This window comes from Lampetra fluviatilis, chromosome 2, assembly GCF_964198595.1.
Source record: "Lampetra fluviatilis chromosome 2, kcLamFluv1.1, whole genome shotgun sequence".
NCBI lineage: Eukaryota > Metazoa > Chordata > Hyperoartia > Petromyzontiformes > Petromyzontidae > Lampetra > Lampetra fluviatilis.
The window spans coordinates 24354781-24372267 of NC_136276.1; the positions used below are offsets into that span (position 1 = coordinate 24354781).

At 50.5% G+C, this 17487-nt stretch overlaps 1 protein-coding gene across 5 annotated transcripts in view; it reads left to right on the top strand.

Annotated features, from left to right (window-relative positions):
• LOC144944477 (protein 4.1-like) overlaps positions 1 to 17487 on the top strand; it is a 77420-nt gene that overhangs the window by 43351 nt on the left and 16582 nt on the right. For 2 of the 5 annotated variants that reach the window (XM_078872654.1, XM_078872663.1), the window contains exons 9-14: positions 687 to 848; positions 5340 to 5437; positions 6635 to 6813; positions 8057 to 8274; positions 12364 to 12900; positions 14468 to 14536. In XM_078872654.1, coding sequence (XP_078728780.1) covers positions 687 to 848; positions 5340 to 5437; positions 6635 to 6813; positions 8057 to 8274; positions 12364 to 12900; positions 14468 to 14536 — 1263 coding nt within the window. The remainder of the gene's footprint in view (positions 1 to 686; positions 849 to 5339; positions 5438 to 6634; positions 6814 to 8056; positions 8275 to 12363; positions 12901 to 14467; positions 14537 to 17487) is intronic. The other 3 variants (XM_078872672.1, XM_078872688.1, XM_078872680.1) reach the window with 2 other exon arrangements.

Here is a 17487-nt window from a genome sequence, read left to right on the forward strand (position 1 = left end):
ACACCACACAACCCACGATCCCGCGCTGACCCCTGATCCCTCACCGTCAGCGCGCGTCACCACACACACATCCAATCACAACGCGCTGGCACCTGATCGCTACCCCCAGCGCGTATCACCACTACACTGGTATAAATGTCGAAATGATAAGCCACTTTATTGAGCTATAATTTGTAGTCAGGTCGCTTTTGAAACCAAGTTAATGCTTTCGTGGGCTTTGCTTGGTATGATGGGGATGGTTTAGTTTTATTTGTATGTGTTTGGGTGATTTGTTTACCTTTCTTGTACTTTCACTAGTATCATGTTATTGAACTGTTTGTTGTTGTAATGCTCTTACCCGCCCCTATTGGACATCTGTGAAAATAGATTTATAGCCCATGGGATTGCTCCAGCATATATCAATATTCTGATTCTGGTATTACGTACAGCATGGGGCTTAAGGGAGAATAGCTGCGCGTTGGTTGCTGGCGTCGAAGGAGCCCCGTTGCTGCAGGGTTTGTGAGGCGTTGCGTGATGTCTCACGCGAGGTGTGGCTTTTATCCGCGACATTCCCCTCACTCACTCCCTCCCAATCTCCCTCGGCACCTCCGGCATCATCACGATTGGGTGAGGATTCCCGTGATGCGTTCCGAGTTTCCCTCGAACCAACCGGAGCATTTGTTCACAACGCCGCCTTCTCACCACAGTGCCACCAGGACTCCGAGGGCGTGGACATCAAGCTGGGCGTGTGTGCCAACGGTCTGCTGGTCTACCGGGACCGCTTGCGAATTAATCGCTTCGCCTGGCCCAAGATACTCAAGATCTCCTACCGCAGGAGCAACTTCTTCATCAAGGTTCGGCCTGGCGAGGTGAGCTCATCAAGTGTACGATTTATAAAATGAGGTTTATTTTTTTTTGGTCGTGTAAATATAAATGTGTGGGTTAAACCCGCCACCACCTGACACAGCCAATTAGTGAGGTTTGTCACGTAAACCAAACGTGCCAATTTGTTACTAGTACAGCACACCGGTTGTAAACCCACTACATTTACAATTCGAGTACCGTGACGTTTCGGAGTACAAAATGTCACTCTCCGAACTCTTTGAAGTTAATTAAAATGTATCTACTTCAATGTTGTCACATTCCTGGACGACCGCTTGTAACCCTGTGAGGCATTGCAACATCACAGTAGCGTTCCGCCGCAAGTATTGGCAAAGGGCCACTCTGCATTGTTGCAGCCTTGGATTTGGGCTTCATTTCTCTCTGAAATATCTCCCCGGTCGCTGGTCATCTGGAGTAGGCCTGCAGTTTACACGAGACTAGCAGTAGCCACAGCCATAGCAGGACGTGTACCAGATGCGATGTGCTGGGTGCGAACATGTGGGTCACTAACCCAGGTGCAGGAATATTTCCTGAGCCGCCGTCTGGCCCTATTCTGCAATGATAATGTCGTGCACACGTCCACACAATTCATACACGATTCAAAATACCAATGTAATACTTTACGAGAGAAAATTATAATATTTTCTTCCGATGCCGCTTATGTTGCGAAATGTTTTTTTGCGGTTCCTTTCCACCAAACCTCGAGAAAAAGCCCTTCTGAAGTATAAATAAATATTCTGATTCTGACGAGGAGCCTGAGGAAGAAGTCAAGAGACATATTTCTTTAGCAGGATGGGTTTCTCTGAAAAAACACTTTGGCAGAGCAAAGAGGTAAATTGTATTGTGTTTGATGCATGAGTAATGGCTCTGTTCTTATCAAAGTGATGCATTCTTGCCAAGCAATTCTAAAAGATGGTTACATGGCCTATAAATATGGGTATGCTAATTATGTTTTAGTAGAATAGGGTAATATTCTTAGGTTTTTTCGGTAAAGTCACTTAGGTACAAAATTAAAATTAATAAAAGTAAAATTAAATTAAATTAAAATCACGACGTTTCGGAAGCAACACAAGCTTCCGTCTTCAGGTGGAACCGTCACAGCACGATAGCTGTATCAAGTGAGAGAAATTCCAAGAAACAGTATTTGTATATATACTGGTTGAGGGTGGGAGGAGCCAAGGTAGGCCCTGAATATTATTTTTGTGAGGTTCGGTGCGGCTGAAGCACGCTGTTAGGAATGAGCCTTTGTTGTGCAAACTAGGTGCGGATGATGTAAAGGTGCGTGTAAAAGGGACTGAGCCTTTTGTTATGTAGAGATGATGCGGCTGAAATCGCTGCCAGGAAATGAGTCTTTGTTGTGTAGAATGGTTGACTGAGCCTATTGTTATGTAGAGGTGGTACGGCTGAAATCGCTCACAGGAATGCTCCAAATATGTGTAGTTAAATCTTTTTTGTATGGTTAATAACATCTTTCCAATGATTACTAAGTTTGTACCCATCATCACGGTTGAAATTATGTCTGTGTTTGTATATTTGGATGGCCTCGTGTACAAACCTTTGATGGTAGCCAGGAGGCTTGCAGAGCACCTTAGTCTCGGAAAAGACAATTTCATGAGAGCCCACAGCATTCTAGCAATGATCGGCAACGGCGGAAGAATCAGTTTTGCCGTGTTTCAGATCTGACTTGTGCTTGCGGACACGATCAGAGATATGACGTTTCGTTTCTCCAATGTAGCAATCACCACAACTGCAATTCAGTTTGTAGACTCCAGGGTATTGTAAGTCAGGAATGACATCTTTCACAGATGGAATTAGATCACGGATTTTATGTACTGTACTGAATCGGACTTGAATCTTATGTTTGTTTAGAATTTTGGAGATATTTTTGGTCACGCCTGCTATGTATGTTAACGTGATAGTTTTGATCGGAGTTTCATGTGGCTGTTTCTGTATGGTGGGAGAAACAGCTTGGCGGATGGTGCGGTCAGAGTATCCGTTCATCCTGAGGGCCCGATGTACATGTCTTAATTCACTGGCCAGGTGGTGTTGGTCAGAAATGCCATGAGCTCTGTGGTATAGCGTTTTGATGAGAGAATTATTTTGAGATGGGTGGTGGTGGGAATCGGGTTTCAAGTAGGAATCTGTGTGGGTGGCTTTCCTGTAGACAGAATGTCCCAAGGATCCGTCAGGTCGCCTCTCAAACAGAATATCTAAGAATGGTAGTTTACCATCTTTCTCCACTTCCATGGTGAATCTGATGGATGGGTGTCTGGAATTGATGTGGTCCAAGAAGTGGTTCAATGCTAGGAGGCCATGTGGCCAAATGACGAAAGTGTCATCCACATACCTCTTCCACAGGGAAGGACGCAGGGTGGATGTCTGGATGGCGTCTGATTCAAACTTTTCCATGAACATGTTGGCTATCACTGGTGACAAGCGTGCTTCAGCCGCACCGAACCTCACAAAAATAATATTCAGGGCCTACCTTGGCTCCTCCCACCCTCAACCAGTATATATACAAATACTGTTTCTTGGAATTTCTCTCACTTGATACAGCTATCGTGCTGTGACGGTTCCACCTGAAGACGGAAGCTTGTGTTGCCTCCGAAACGTCGTGATTTAAATTTTATTTTACTTTTATTAATTTTAATTTTTTACCTACGTGACTTTACCGAAAAAACTTAAGAATATGAATCCTTGCAGTCACGAAAGCTTCAAGTCTAGAAAGAATAGGGTAACTTGGAAGTTTGGGGTGGAAAAAGGCAGTAAATGCTGTAAATGCATTGGGGAAGAGGAGGTTACGATGGGTGGAACCCATGTGGGAGCCATAGTTTAGTTTTTGTATTCTTTACCGCATTTCAAATGTTCCTCTGCTATTCCCACGTCTATGGGATTTGCTTCTTTTATTGGCTCTGTAAGATTCTCCAGACCATGCCAATTATATTTACCTGCCACTCGATATTTTGCAATGATTCACAGCAGATCCTATTTAAAATGTGGTGAAGCTTACTGGCAAATTCTTTCTAGATTTGAAGCTTTCGTGACTGCAAGGATCATATTCTTAGGTTTTTTCGGTAAAGTCACGTAGGTAAAACATTAAAATTAATGAAAGTAAAATAAAATAAAAATCACGACGTTTCGGAGGCAACACAAGTCTCCGTCATCAGGTGGGACTGTCACAGCCAGATTTGCTGCATCAAGTGAGGCAATGATTAAAGATGTAATCCCTTAAAAGCAAGTTGAGGGGGGAGGAGAGGGGGGGGGAGCTCATCAGAATGTGGTAGCCAATGAATGGAACGTATCGGGAGGGAGGGGGGACGGGGCCAAAAGAATGCACGACGTGGTACACGAGTCGGCGGCGTGGACGTGGTTGTGCGCAAGCAGCAGTAGTAGCAGCAGTAGTTGCTTGCGCACAACCACGTCCACGCCGCCGACTCGTGTACCACGTCGTACATTATTTTGGCCCCGTCCCCCCTCCCTCCCGATACGTTCCATTCATTGGCTACCACATTCTGATGAGCTCCCCCCCCCTCTCCTCCCCCGTCAACTTGCTTTTAAGGGATTACATCTTGAATCATTGCCTCACTTGATGCAACAAATCTGGCTGTGACGGTCCCACCTGATGACAGAGACTTGTGTTGCCTCCGAAACGTCGTGATTTTTATTTTATTTTACTTTCATTAATTTTAATGTTTTACTTACTGGCAAACCTCTAGAACCTCCAGAAATGACTCCTCGGAATGTTCTGCGTTTTGTAATCTGTGTAAGTGTTCCCATGAATTATCATAGATAGTGACTTCTTTCTTTTACATAGATTGCGTTTGTGCCCCTTTTCCATATCACTGCATTCCAAGATTGTCTCTCAACTGACTCTACGATTCAGTCACTTTAAGCTGTAGATGCCACCACCACCACGCCCCGCTGCCAACCCTCTCTACCCTCCGCCAGATCCCGCAGCTGCTTTTGCTGCATAGTAAACACATAGCGGCCTCCAAGATTGGCCCTCCCCAATCCGACAAAGACAAAGATGCCCCACATAGCCTTTAGCAGACTGTTGGGGCAACTGCTGTTAGCAAGCACCTATGAAGGCCGGTACGGCTCACGAGGGGGTGGGTGGCCAACACCACGCCTTTGTCTCCCCAGTGGCGTTAATCATTTGAGGCTAAGTCGACCTAGGTGAGGCCCAGGATCGATTCAGATAATCGTCACTGGTGTTGGCCGTGAGCGGGAATCGAACTCGGGTCGCTGGGTTCTTAGTAGCGCAGCGCGCTAACCGCTACACTACCGCTCCCCACTACACACACATCCCACCCAGCACAACTGTCTAACAAGTGAGAGGACAATTCATGTATGCATGTAATAGTTTACCTTCTTTCGCACCGTACATAGCCAGCCGTGCTAATCAGAGGTGCGGGTGAAGGACAAGAAACTAAACAGAGCCTTAGTGAGTTTCATGAGTCTAAATGTTCCTTTTCCAGTTTGAGAAATGTGAGAGCACCGTGGGGTTCAAGCTGCCGAGTCACCGAGCTGCCAAGAGGCTGTGGAAGACCTGTGTGGAGCACCACACCTTCTTCAGGTGCTCATGGTCACGCGGCGTCTCAACGGTTGTCGATAGGCACGCGTTCGCCGCGTTAGAATGCAATGGAACGTTTCAGCGTGTCATGAATGTAACTGCTCTAGCGCAGCAAGTTTTTATTATTTATTTATATTTATTTTGTTATCTAAAATGTCATCTACTTATTTTTTATTATTAAATCATTTTTATAAAACAAAACATAGGCCCATTACAGCGCATCGTTAGATTCCTATATGGCCGATGTAAACATTTGCGTCGGATCCACCATCCAATGCAGTTGTACTGACCGACAGGTGGGGTGGGGGGCAGTAACCAATAGATAAAAGGGGGCCTGAAGATACGTTTAGTAGGAAGTTTCAAGAACGGGGAGAAGGTATGTGTCTGGCAGAGGGGGCGGGGGAATGGTTAGGGGAGTGCAGCGAGTTGATGGTCACGACCCGGTTACCGATTACTACACAAGCAAAAAAACCCAACACATTCATGTATACATCTGCAATTAATTGGGCAAAAATTCCAGCTCTGAGAATTTAATTTCGGCCTGCCACGCGACCAGCCTTCCTCTCGCATGCAGAGGAAGTGGCAACGTGCTGCCCTCTGCTAGGAGGACCAGAGGTCACTTGAAAGGATCTCGAATGTAGTTCTATGACGTCCGCTTTCGTGGGCCATTCGCCAAGATGGAGGGTTGCACTCAAAAGTCAACATGACCAATTGATTTATCTTCAAATAAGGCGGTGCTAAACTGCTGTTTACAGCTCTTGAGCCAATGGTGGAAACTCAACATTTCTATGGTAGGGGATAGTCTATCCATAGGACAGCCACTGTTGATTTCCCCATGAAATGGGTCTCATTATCGAACCCATAAGTATGATGGGCCGATAGCGGGGGTGATGTGGCACCAATAACAGGGATGATGTGGCACCGATATCAGGGACGACGCGGCACCGATAGTAGGGATGATATGGCGCCAATAGAGATGATGTGGCTCCGATAGCAGGGATGATGTGGCACTCATAGGTGGGACGATTTGACAATGATATCAGGGATGACGTGGCACTTATATCAGGGATGATATGGCACCGATAGCGGGGACAACATGGCACCGATAGCAGCGATGACGTGTGCACCGATATCAGGAATGAACTGTGAGACAGTGCGACGGGCACTGAGCACTGACCCGTTCCGCTCGCTGTGCCGCAGGATGGCCGTCCCTGAGCCGACGCGCCGTGCGCGCTTCATGAGCCTCGGCTCGCGCTTCCGCTACAGCGGCCGTACCCAGGCGCAGACCCGGCAGGCGAGCGCTCGCATCGGCCGCCCGGGGCCGCCGTTCGTCCGTGTGTCGAGCCGCCGGCAGCACACGGTGCGCAGCCTGGATGGAGGTGAGGGGCGGCGCTCGCTCGGCTCATCATGGTTTCCAGTTTGATTTTTTTACGAATAATAATCATGATAATTATAATTGACTTATGCATTGCGTTTTTTATGTCAAGATGTTGTCATCCGATTTATAATGAATGCGTGCCTGTGGGAGGAAACCAGAGAGCGCGGGGAAAAGGCAAGTACGTGAGGGGGCAAGGCTTTATCCCTGTACATACAGAAACAGATGGCGATGAGCCCGCTCGCCATACTGCCTTGTCCTGGCGACCCAGGGGATGGTTTAACTATAATTGAACAAGGCAGCATTGTGTATATATATGTACGGACATATATACAATTATGTACGTACATATATACAATTATAATTAAATAATTAGGCGGCGTTGTATGTGTAGTGAGCGACTTCCGAGATACGACTTGTTAGAGGGCTCCTTGTTTATTTCTCACACTTTACAGGCAGAGTCACTGAGCAACATACACACTGGGCTACGTGTAGCTGACCTGCTCATACAGCCACATCGCCGGCGTCTAACTATATAGTTGGCTGACTAATACAGCGATGATGACGATGGGGACCGTACAGCGGATCGGCCATACGGCCGGACGACGATGAAGAGATGACGGCGAAGACAGCGACGGCAGCCAGGACCCAAACTCTCACGACAGCCCCGAACCTCCGGTTACCTCCCCTTTATATATTCCTCAGCGTGGCCAAGCCCCGCCTCTGGCCACGGCCCCCTTCTAGAACTCTCGTTCAGGTTCCAGGAGCTTCCCGACTGATCCCCGCCTCTGACCTTTGGCCCAGTTACACCCCCCTTATGGTTGGTTGTTATATAGCGCACCCATACCCGTAGTTATCCCTCATGGTCAACAGATGGCACCCTGTCACTACATGTGTATGTATGTACGTACATACAAACAATTATAATTCAACAAGAAGTTCCAATTTTTCCCACAGTCTTGTCAACCTTGAGGGGAGGGGGTCCATGGGCGGACACCTTTATTCATTTACTTTCAGTAGTTTACAATGTAGATTAAAACTATATACATTGATGATATGCACCCGCGATTCCTAATATGAGGGACAAAGCGAACCCCTGCCCACCCCCACCTCCCCCCCCCCCCCAAGTCAAACTTTGCCTATGGTGGGGTCCCCCCTCAAAAAACAGAAACCGCCGCTCGGCCGCCCATGTTTAGTTTTATTGCGATTCCGCTGTGGCCCGGGGGTGGGGGCGGTCGCCGGTGCAGGCTGGAGGAAGGACGTCATCGTCCTCACAGAGGAGACGGCCGGATCCTCCACTGAGCAGAGGCCTGCCATGGGCTGGGTGGTGGACGAGGAGGAGCGCTTGGAGTGGCGGGGATGCGCCGTCGACGAGAGCGAGCAGCAGGGACTCCGGCTGAAGAGCACAAAGGAGCGGTTCCCAGGCTATGAGGACAAGCGTGCCGACGATCTGCGCAAGCCGAAGGTATTTGGGGGGTTTCTGTTTTCATCGGTCGCGCGTTGGCTGCGTTGAATAGCTAACAGTGTGAAAATAGATCCAGCGGTGCGTAAAGATAAGTCTACTAAAACTAAACTTTTGATTTGACCAGGTAAGGCCCACTGAGCTATATGGCTCTTTTTCAGCAACGACCTGGCCACAAATGATAGCTCAACAAAGTGGATTATCACGTGGAAATGTATAGTGGCCAAATACTCAAAACGCGTGATGTTAATTCTAAATGTGGAGGGGAAAAACCTGAGGACCCAGAGCAAAATCCACACGACCACGGGGAGAGAGAACATGCAAACTCTAAATATACAGCAGGCGTCCGGGTCGGGATCGAACCCACGCACCTCCTGCATATTAGGCGAGGGAAATAACATCTCGCCACCGCGAACACGTGCTCATGACGAGGCTCACAAACTACACATGCACACGTGTGGTAACATATAGCCTTAACATATGGCCTTAAAAGGAACGATAGGTAATAGGTGACGTTTCATTGCAGCATCACCCAAATAAATAGTTTAATTCAGAGTGACGCTTGTGAGGACAGGCACAGGGACGTCAAGGGTGGCGGTGAACCGACAGTTTAGTTTTAATCTTGATTTGAAGCTTTCGTGACTGCAGGAATCCATACTCTTTGGTTCTTTCGGAGGACGACCGCTTGTATTGCGATCGAAACGTCGTGATATATAATATTTTATTTTTCTACCTACGTGACTTTACCGAAAGAACCAAAGAGTTTAGTTTTGTTGTCCTTCCCCCGCACCTCCGATGAGCACGGTTGACTACGTACAGCACGAAAGAAGTTCAACATACATACGTACATACAGAGGGCGGAGCAGAGTCAGACGCCAGGACGCCATCGCCCGTTCTCTCGACCCCTTGGGCAGTTACACTCGGTAACTGCCCAAGGGGTGGTGGAGGAATCCGGGCGCTCGCGGTGTAGGAGGGAGCTGAGCCATTGGCTCCGAGAGCTGACTCAACGTCTTAGTTGTGGCCTCACCCGAGCTGACCTGTGCGATTTGAGGCGAGCCTTCCCGCTCCCCGTGAGCGGGCGGGGCGCGACGTCCACCCCCTCCACTCCACTCCTCCCTCCTCCTCTAAGGGCCGCCTCCCGCCGGGCCCCCCGCCGATCGCGTGACCGGCCCCCCGCGCCAGCGCCCTCTCTGAGGGATATATCTGAACGGCTGGCTCACCACCGCTCGGGGTTTTCTCGCACATGCCGAGCGCTAATCAACAGAAACGGCGGCGGTATGAATATGCCCCCCCCCCGTGGCTAAGCCTTAATCCGCTGTGCAAACAGAGGCGAATGCTAGCGGAAAAGGAACGGCGGAGATGGGACTATGGTGCACGCCTCACCGTTAACGCTATTTCTACTGTGTAAAAGCGCTGTGTAAAGCACGCTGTGTAAACACGCACACGAGCGCAAGAACTCGCAAACGACGGCGGCCGTATGTGCTACAGTACACACGCCTCACGCGCCTCACCCTCAAATCACTCGCACCACCCCCACGCTGCAGCCCTGCGCTCGCGCTCACGCCGGGCACACCGTCTCCTCCACGCAGTCGCGCCACACACAGATCACAGATGCCGAGGTTCTGCCCACACACACAGAAATCACACCACACCGATATTCTGTACTAGAGTTTATTAATGGCGCCAATACGCATTACCCGGAGGAGGAATATTTCGCCTTGAGAGCCTAGCGTAACTCTGCCTATGAACCCAGCTACTCAAACGTCCTAACACGTACCTTGAAACTGGACTCGCGGCGTCCCAACGACGCTGAGAAGAGTCGGAGGGAGAAGGACGAGAGAAGACTTGCCCAATCACGTGCCTACCTTTCGATTTACAACTGATGCCCCGCCCTCACCTGGAGCGGCTGTCACGCCCCCACCCATTGTCCCTTGCTCAGGGCTCCTTGCTCAGGGTGCCTAATATTCCACCCTCCCCCCAATGTTGCGTGTAACTCATTGTGGTTGGCCCAGGGAAACTTTTCTTTTTGCGCCCATACAATTTTAAGCCAATTTAGGGGCACCGCAATGTAACCTGTCCTGTGGGGGTCGGCCAATCTCCTGGCACCGGGAAATCGTGGGACTCTCCCCCTAGGGGCCCTTCTGATTAAAACCCGATGTGCCAGGCAACCCCCCGCCAGAATGCTACGTGGGTGCGCTGCGTGCGGGTGTGTGTTTAGTGCGGGGGGGCGGGAGAGAGTCGCGGCGCTTGCGGAGTTTCTCCGCGGTCATGGCACCACGCTGGCAGTCACTTCGAGGGTGGCCATTGAGACGCATCACGCAGGCAGCGGGCCACTCTCGATCCACTGTGTCGGCCAGGTCCAGACGGTGCCCTCCTCTCTCCCGTCGGAACGCCACGCTGGCCTCGTCAAGATCCCACCATTCCGCCGATGCCTCGATCCCGTTAGCATCGTATCTATGACTCTCAGGGCCGAACCGCAATTCCGAGCTGCTAATCACGAGTGCCAGTAGCGCGAGCGCCCAGGGAAACTGAGGCATGTTTACGTAGTTCAGTGGAAACACCAACTCAACAAAGAGCTGAAAGTCGTCGCGACAAAGTATATTCGGGTTTCTTAGCATTCTGGGAAAACGCATAGACTCATTGAGAGTACGTAGTGTTGCTGGGACCAGCAGATACTAAAAACAGCAACTTTAACAAATGCTGAGAATGTGTTGGCTTCAGCAGATGCAGCCCAGACTCAAGGATCATTAGTTTCTACGTCGTCATGGATGATTCAATTAACCACAAACAATGTTACCTATCAAGAGCCACCCTTACAGGCTGGAGCATTTGCACTCTTTTGTGTTTGATCTTTATATTATTTGACATGACAGAGGGGTTTTTGTTCTACCTTATATCTTAGTCATTGTTGAACGACGTTTTTTTTTTACAATTGCTTTGCTGCTGCAGGGCCATTTTTTTTAAACAACAAACTTATGTTTGTCGACATATTTTGTGATAACAAATGTTACAAATCATTAAGATTCCTTTCCCTTTAACAAAGATGTGATGTGAGTAAACCACTACGTCGCGTCATGCAGCACACTCGTCCGCTGCGATTGGCCCTCATGCTAGGCCACGGTAACATTATCTTATCGGACTTTATATTTATATAGCGCCTTAAACAAGGCGCTTTGCAGAGAATTAACGATGGTGCAACAATGCGTGTGAATGTAACGGTGGAGATGAGGTTACTAAAATAGACGAGAGGAAGCAATGTGGGCGAATCTGTGATGCATGAATTGTGCGAAAGCAAAAATTTATGACAGTAAATGATGACGAATGGATTTAATGAATGGGAGAGTGAGTGATAGCCATGTAATGAGAACATGAAGATGGACCGGTAACGGTGGTGGTGGTGGTTATACGGGGAGATTAAGGGGGGTCGTGGGGTGAGCTCGGAAACAATAAGTGAGTTTTTAGTGAGGAATGGAAACTAGTGAGCGAAGGTGACTGATTCATGTGGAGGGGAAGTTTGTTCCAGTGAAAGGCGTGGGCGAGAAGAGAGAAAGTGTGGATTGAACGCAAGGAGGAGGAGAAACAGAGAGAGACTGCGGTTGTGATTACGTCCCTTGTCACTCCCTTCACTGCTGTCTTATCTGCAGATAGTTTCATAGTCAGCTGGCAGCAAAGCAATCGTGGATCAGCTGTTCTCACAGAAAATAAGATAATACGGCTTTGTATGTATGAGGAACTCTGCTGTGCTGATCTTTAAAAGCCTCCTGGGGAGTGTAAAATAACTGAGAGTTTTAATTTCCCAAAAAAAGACACGCACGAGTACGTTTTGTCTGCCCTGTGTTAGTGCCTTTGTTTCGTAAGTTCAAGTGCAGAGTTGCCGGTTTTCTCGCGTATTTTATGTCTTCATCACGGCACATGGTTGTTGCTTTCCGAAATAACTTCACGGTCAGTCGCCGGGAGGTGTTTTGGTTTTATTGCGATTAAATTAACCGTTCTTTTCTCCATGTCCTTCTCTTTGTCAACCTCGCCATCGCCACTCCTCGCTCTGCCGTCGTACTTTGATTTGCCTGGTTTTACCATTTACACCGAATGCAGACGCCCCCTGTCCCGTCACAGCCATCCCCATCTCATTCCCATTGCTCCCTGGCCAGCGTTGGGCACGAGGCTCAGTCCCCAGGGCCGGTGGCAGAGCCCCGTGGTGCGCGTGGCTCACTGCGTGGCTCACCGCGGGGCTCCCATCCAGGCAGCTTGCATGGCACAGACTCCGAGTCAGAATGCGACGAGCCCTTCGTGGCTCGATTCCCGTTCCTCGACTGTTTCCCGATATTTATGTTCCACTTCCCTAAGCTGCTGGATGAAGATGGCTACCTTGCCTTCCCCTCTCTCCCCGAGGAGTACGCGGGCTTCGTGCCGCTCAGCCTGCGCCAGTACATCCCAATCCGGTCGCCTTCCCTGCTGCCCTCCTTCATGCTCATCTTTGTGCTGCTCTTCTCTGCTTCTCATTCCGTCTCCTTCTCTCTTACCCTCTCCCTCCCCCTGGCCCTGTCCCTGTGCTACCTGGAGCCCAAGGCCGCGTTGTTGTTCAGTGGTCCTCAGGAGAGGGCGCGTAGTGTGAGAGCAGAGGACGAGGAGGTAAAGACCATTCTCTGTGCAGTCAACTCCGATGCCCGGTCAGCCGTGCATGCATTTGTCCTTGCACAGCTTCCTGTGCCAGTCTGCCTTTTTTTATAATCGTGAAAATTGCAATTCGTGCAACTAACATGTGAACGCTGCAGGTATAGGCCATATTTTGGTGTGCCATTCAACACACAAGAATGCCACTCACTGTGCAGTGCTGTGGTAGATTATTACCTAGTGAAGTACCAAAAAATAATCAGTGCCCCCCATGACAAGACAATAAAAAGTTGGTCTATCAGTAACATTTCCAGCTTTTCTACTCTCGACCAAACCCAGACATATGTCTCAGTCAGAACTACGTCTCTTATCAACACTGTGCAGCAGCACTACTGCAGTAAGGTGCAACACAGCAATACCGGTACCAGGTCTCAGTCTAAATCAATTCCTGCCACCCGGACACTATTGGCAAGTCCTGGAATGTTCAGGTCAAATTCGGATAGGTGACAACTCTTCCGAGCCTTATCAACAGAAACTAGCCTATGTAATGAATGCTACAGTGTTGTAAAGCTCAGTAAACTACGAATCATTTTTATTTTATTTTACCAGTGAAGGCCCAATGAGCTATTTCAGAAGCGACCTGGCCACAAATGATAGCTCAACGAAGTGGCTTATCAAGTACAAATGTATAGCAGCTAAATACTCTAAATGTATGATGTTGATTTTAAATGTGGAGGGGGGAAAAACCGGATGACACGGAGAACAATTGACGCGACCATGAGGAGAGACATGCAAACTCCAAATATACAGCAGGCGTCAGGGTTGAGAACCCATGATCTCCTATATACCAGGCGAGGTAGTTAACATCTCGCCTGATGTTGTACGCAAGCTCCTTTCACAAACACTGGGGCATGTTCAGCGCTGAGGCCGACACGTTACGTTCGCTTCACACTGCTGGGAAAACATCGGTCCGGAAAGTGTCCATAAACCATAACTCGTCTTAAGTTGGTTGCGCACGTGGACACAAATCACACGATCACTTCCAAGATTTATCAAGGAAGGTGCTGGTATCAAAATTATAGTATTTTTTTAGACTGGAGGAGGAATCCAATGAGCTATAAAGCTCTTTCTTCACATGTCCAGAAGGGACGAGTCAGCCAGTTACTACAACAAACGATACACAAAACATACGTTAAAATAAATAAAGTATGTAAGTACAAATTGCATAAGTGTATACATTCCTGCCGATTTGTCACATTAATTGGAAGCTTGTGCAAAGCAGAAAAACAACAACAGTAGTCCCAGACCACACCAAGACAACAACACAGTCCCTCAATAAAACGGCATATAAAAATTTTACTATCGATACACGGGTAAGGATCAAAGTTACAAATCACATTTGCAATTGTGGCTGTATCCAGCACCACGAATCTTCAGCTTCAGGAGATTTACGATGTTGAGCGAGGTAAAGAAGTCGTTCCACAAAACGTCGGTGCTGCAATGTAACAACGCGCGGACGCGATTACGCGTAGACGCTCGTCCGTGTCTTGTGAAACGAAAGGGCCCACTGTCTCTCTGTGCCCAGTCGGACAGCGAGCGCTCGGACAGCAGCAGCTCGAGCTCGGACTCGGTGGAGGACCAACTCGACACCGAGGTTTGTAGCGCGCACGGACAAACGTTTTAACAAATGGCAAGAGGTGCGTTGTTTAAGGTTCATTCATTACACTTGTAGTGGTGATACGCGCTGGGTGTATATGTCGTGTGCCAGCGCGTATGTACGGGTGTGTGTGTGGTGACGCGCGCTGACGGGGAGGAGCAGGCGTCAGTGCGCGGGTGGGGGTAGTGCTGCGGATTGGCTGTGTGCCGGTGACGCGCCCAGAGGGAGTGATCGGGTAGCAGCGCGGTGTGATTGGTCGGGGAGTGGAAACACGCGCTGAGCGGAACCGGATCGTAAGGATAGCGCGTGGGGATTGGGTAACTGAGGAGCGGTGCCGACGTTGAGGTCCGCATCCGCTCCGCCTCCCGGGAAGAAGGGGTATATAAGGTGATGCACAGAGGAGCAAGGGGCAGAAGTGGAACCATCTAAGAATGAAGAGGAAGGTGCAGAGATAGAGCCCGGAGAGGAGAGTAATGGAGAGTAGAAGCTGAGTGATGTATAGTGTGTAGCCAGCGAGATAGAACGGTCTACACGAGCTGAGTAATGTATAGTGTGTAGCCAGCGAGATAGAACGGTCTACACGAGCTGAGTAATGTATAGTGTGTAGCCAGCGAGATAGAACGGTCTACACGAGCTGAGTAATGTATAGTGTGTAGCCAGCGAGATAGAACGGTCTACACGAGCTGAGTAATGTATAGTGTGTAGCCAGCGAGAGAGAACGGTCTGCACGAGCCGAGTATGCATACGGTGTAGCCAGCGAGAGAGAACGGTCTGCACGAGCCGAGTATGCATACGGTGTAGCCAGCGAGAGAGAACGGTCTGCACGAGCCGAGTATGCATACGGTGTAGCCAGCGAGAGAGGAAGGTCTGCACGAGCCGAGTATGCATACGGTGTAGCCAGCGAGAGAGGTGCGAGGTCTACACGAGGCGAGTGGAGAGTGTAGCAGAGGCGCAGAGTCTACACGAGGCGAGAGAGGAGTGTAGCCGAGGCGCGGAGTCTACACGAGGCACAGAGAGCCGGCAGCACAGAATCCAGAGTCAAGAGAAGTGCAGTGTGAAGAAGAGAGGCCACGCGTTGTATTGTTACAAGTCAAGATTTAATAAAAGAAGTGTGTTCCCGTCAAGGAGTTTCCTGCCGTCATTTTCCAATACTTCATCTGGCGTCAGAAGTGAAACGGGCTTCCAAGTATGGAGACGAGGAAGACCCGTAGGACCCACGGGATTGACCGCGAGGAAGACCTGGACGACTCGGAGCCGCTGGTGGCGGGGGGTGAGGAAGAGGACTTGCCCACGCTGCAGGGTCCGTCGACGGCGCCGGCCGAGCGACCGGGGACAGACGCCGGGCTTCGTGAGGCGCACTCCCGACTGGCGGAGCTGCTGCTCGCCGCCGCGTCCATCTTGGCGGAGATCAGCTCGTCGGGAGGAGCGGGGACGGTGGGGGACATTTTACAAGGTCGCCCCGCAGATTCCCGCCAAAACGAATGGGGGATTCCCGCCATTGCGCCTGGGCCTACTTTTGGCGGGAACGGCGAGCGCCACGTGGTGGTGGGTTCCCAAGCGCGCGCATCGACTTCATCAGCGCGCGAGGGGGTCCGCCATCTTACGTCTGCTGCTGGAGCCGCCATCTTAGACACCGACGGACAGGCGGAGAGGAACCACGAGGCGGATGACTTCATTTTTCAGCAGCGCCTGCCCACGTTGTCAGCCTTCAAGGCGGAAGGCGGAGACTGGGGCCAATTTCAGCGAAGGTTTTTGGCGCATCAAGAGATGTCAGCGTGGTCCGATGCTACGGCGCTGCGGGCATTGCCCGCCATGCTGGACGACGATGCGCTCGCGGCCTTCAGGGCTGCACGGAAGTCGGACCGCTCCACGCTGAAGGATGCGCTGGGTTTGTTGGCCAGGGTCTACGGGCCTCCCTCTACATGCCGCCATCAGTTCTACGCAAGACGGAAAGCGGCCACGGAGACCGCGCTGGCCTATCGCACGGCGTTGCTGGCTCTTGCTGATGCTGCGTTCCCTCGGATGGACGAGGAGGGCCAAGACGCGATGGTTTTGGAGCAGCTGCTCAAGTTGGCGCAGGACCTGGGGGTCCCTATCAACACAGCTGACGACATTGATATTTCTTCTTTGAGAGTCGCCACGAGTATTCAAGCGCACGAGGCCCTACAACGGAAGCAAGGCGTTGGTTGCAACGCTGCTGTCGTCGCAGCCCCGGGGTTGGTGGTCGCCGAACCCCAAGTCGTCAGCCCACGAGAGGAGGCGTTCGCCACGGGACGACCAGGGGACTGGAGGCCGGGGGCCCGGTCGCCTCTGCGATCGGGCCGAAAGTCGGAGCAACCAAGATCTACTCCGACCCTCGTCACGTGCTATAACTGCGGCCTCCGGGGCCACGTGGCGTCCGGGTGCCGCGCTCCGTGGCAGCGCGCCATGGGAGCTCGGCTGGACGACGACCGAGAGCCCAAGTCATCTCTACAATCCCCGGCAAGTCGCGGCACCTCACACGCTCGGCCTGTTTATTCGGCACACATGGGACGCCGCGTTGCGGCGGAGGAGGGCCGGTTAAGGTTCGGGGATTCGGTTCGGCGAGGGGGGTTCGGCCGGGACCAGGGAGACATTGAATGGGCGGAATTGGGGCATAGAATTGTGGCTGCTTCGGCGGGTTCGTCCGTTGTTACGGGATCTATTGATGGGGTTGAGATTAGGGTGTTAGTGGACACGGGGGCATCGGCAACTATTATATCGGACCTCATTTATAATATTCTTCCAGTCCAATGTCGTCCGCTGCTTCCAGTGGATGTGCCATTTTACGCCGCTAATGGGGGATCGTTGGGCATTATCGGTCAGGTTAGGGCGTCCATTTGCATTGGAGATATCAAATTGTCGGGGCCCGTTTTCGTTTCGTCTTCTTTGGCAGTTCCGTGTCTTTTGGGCACTGACTTTTTGGCTAA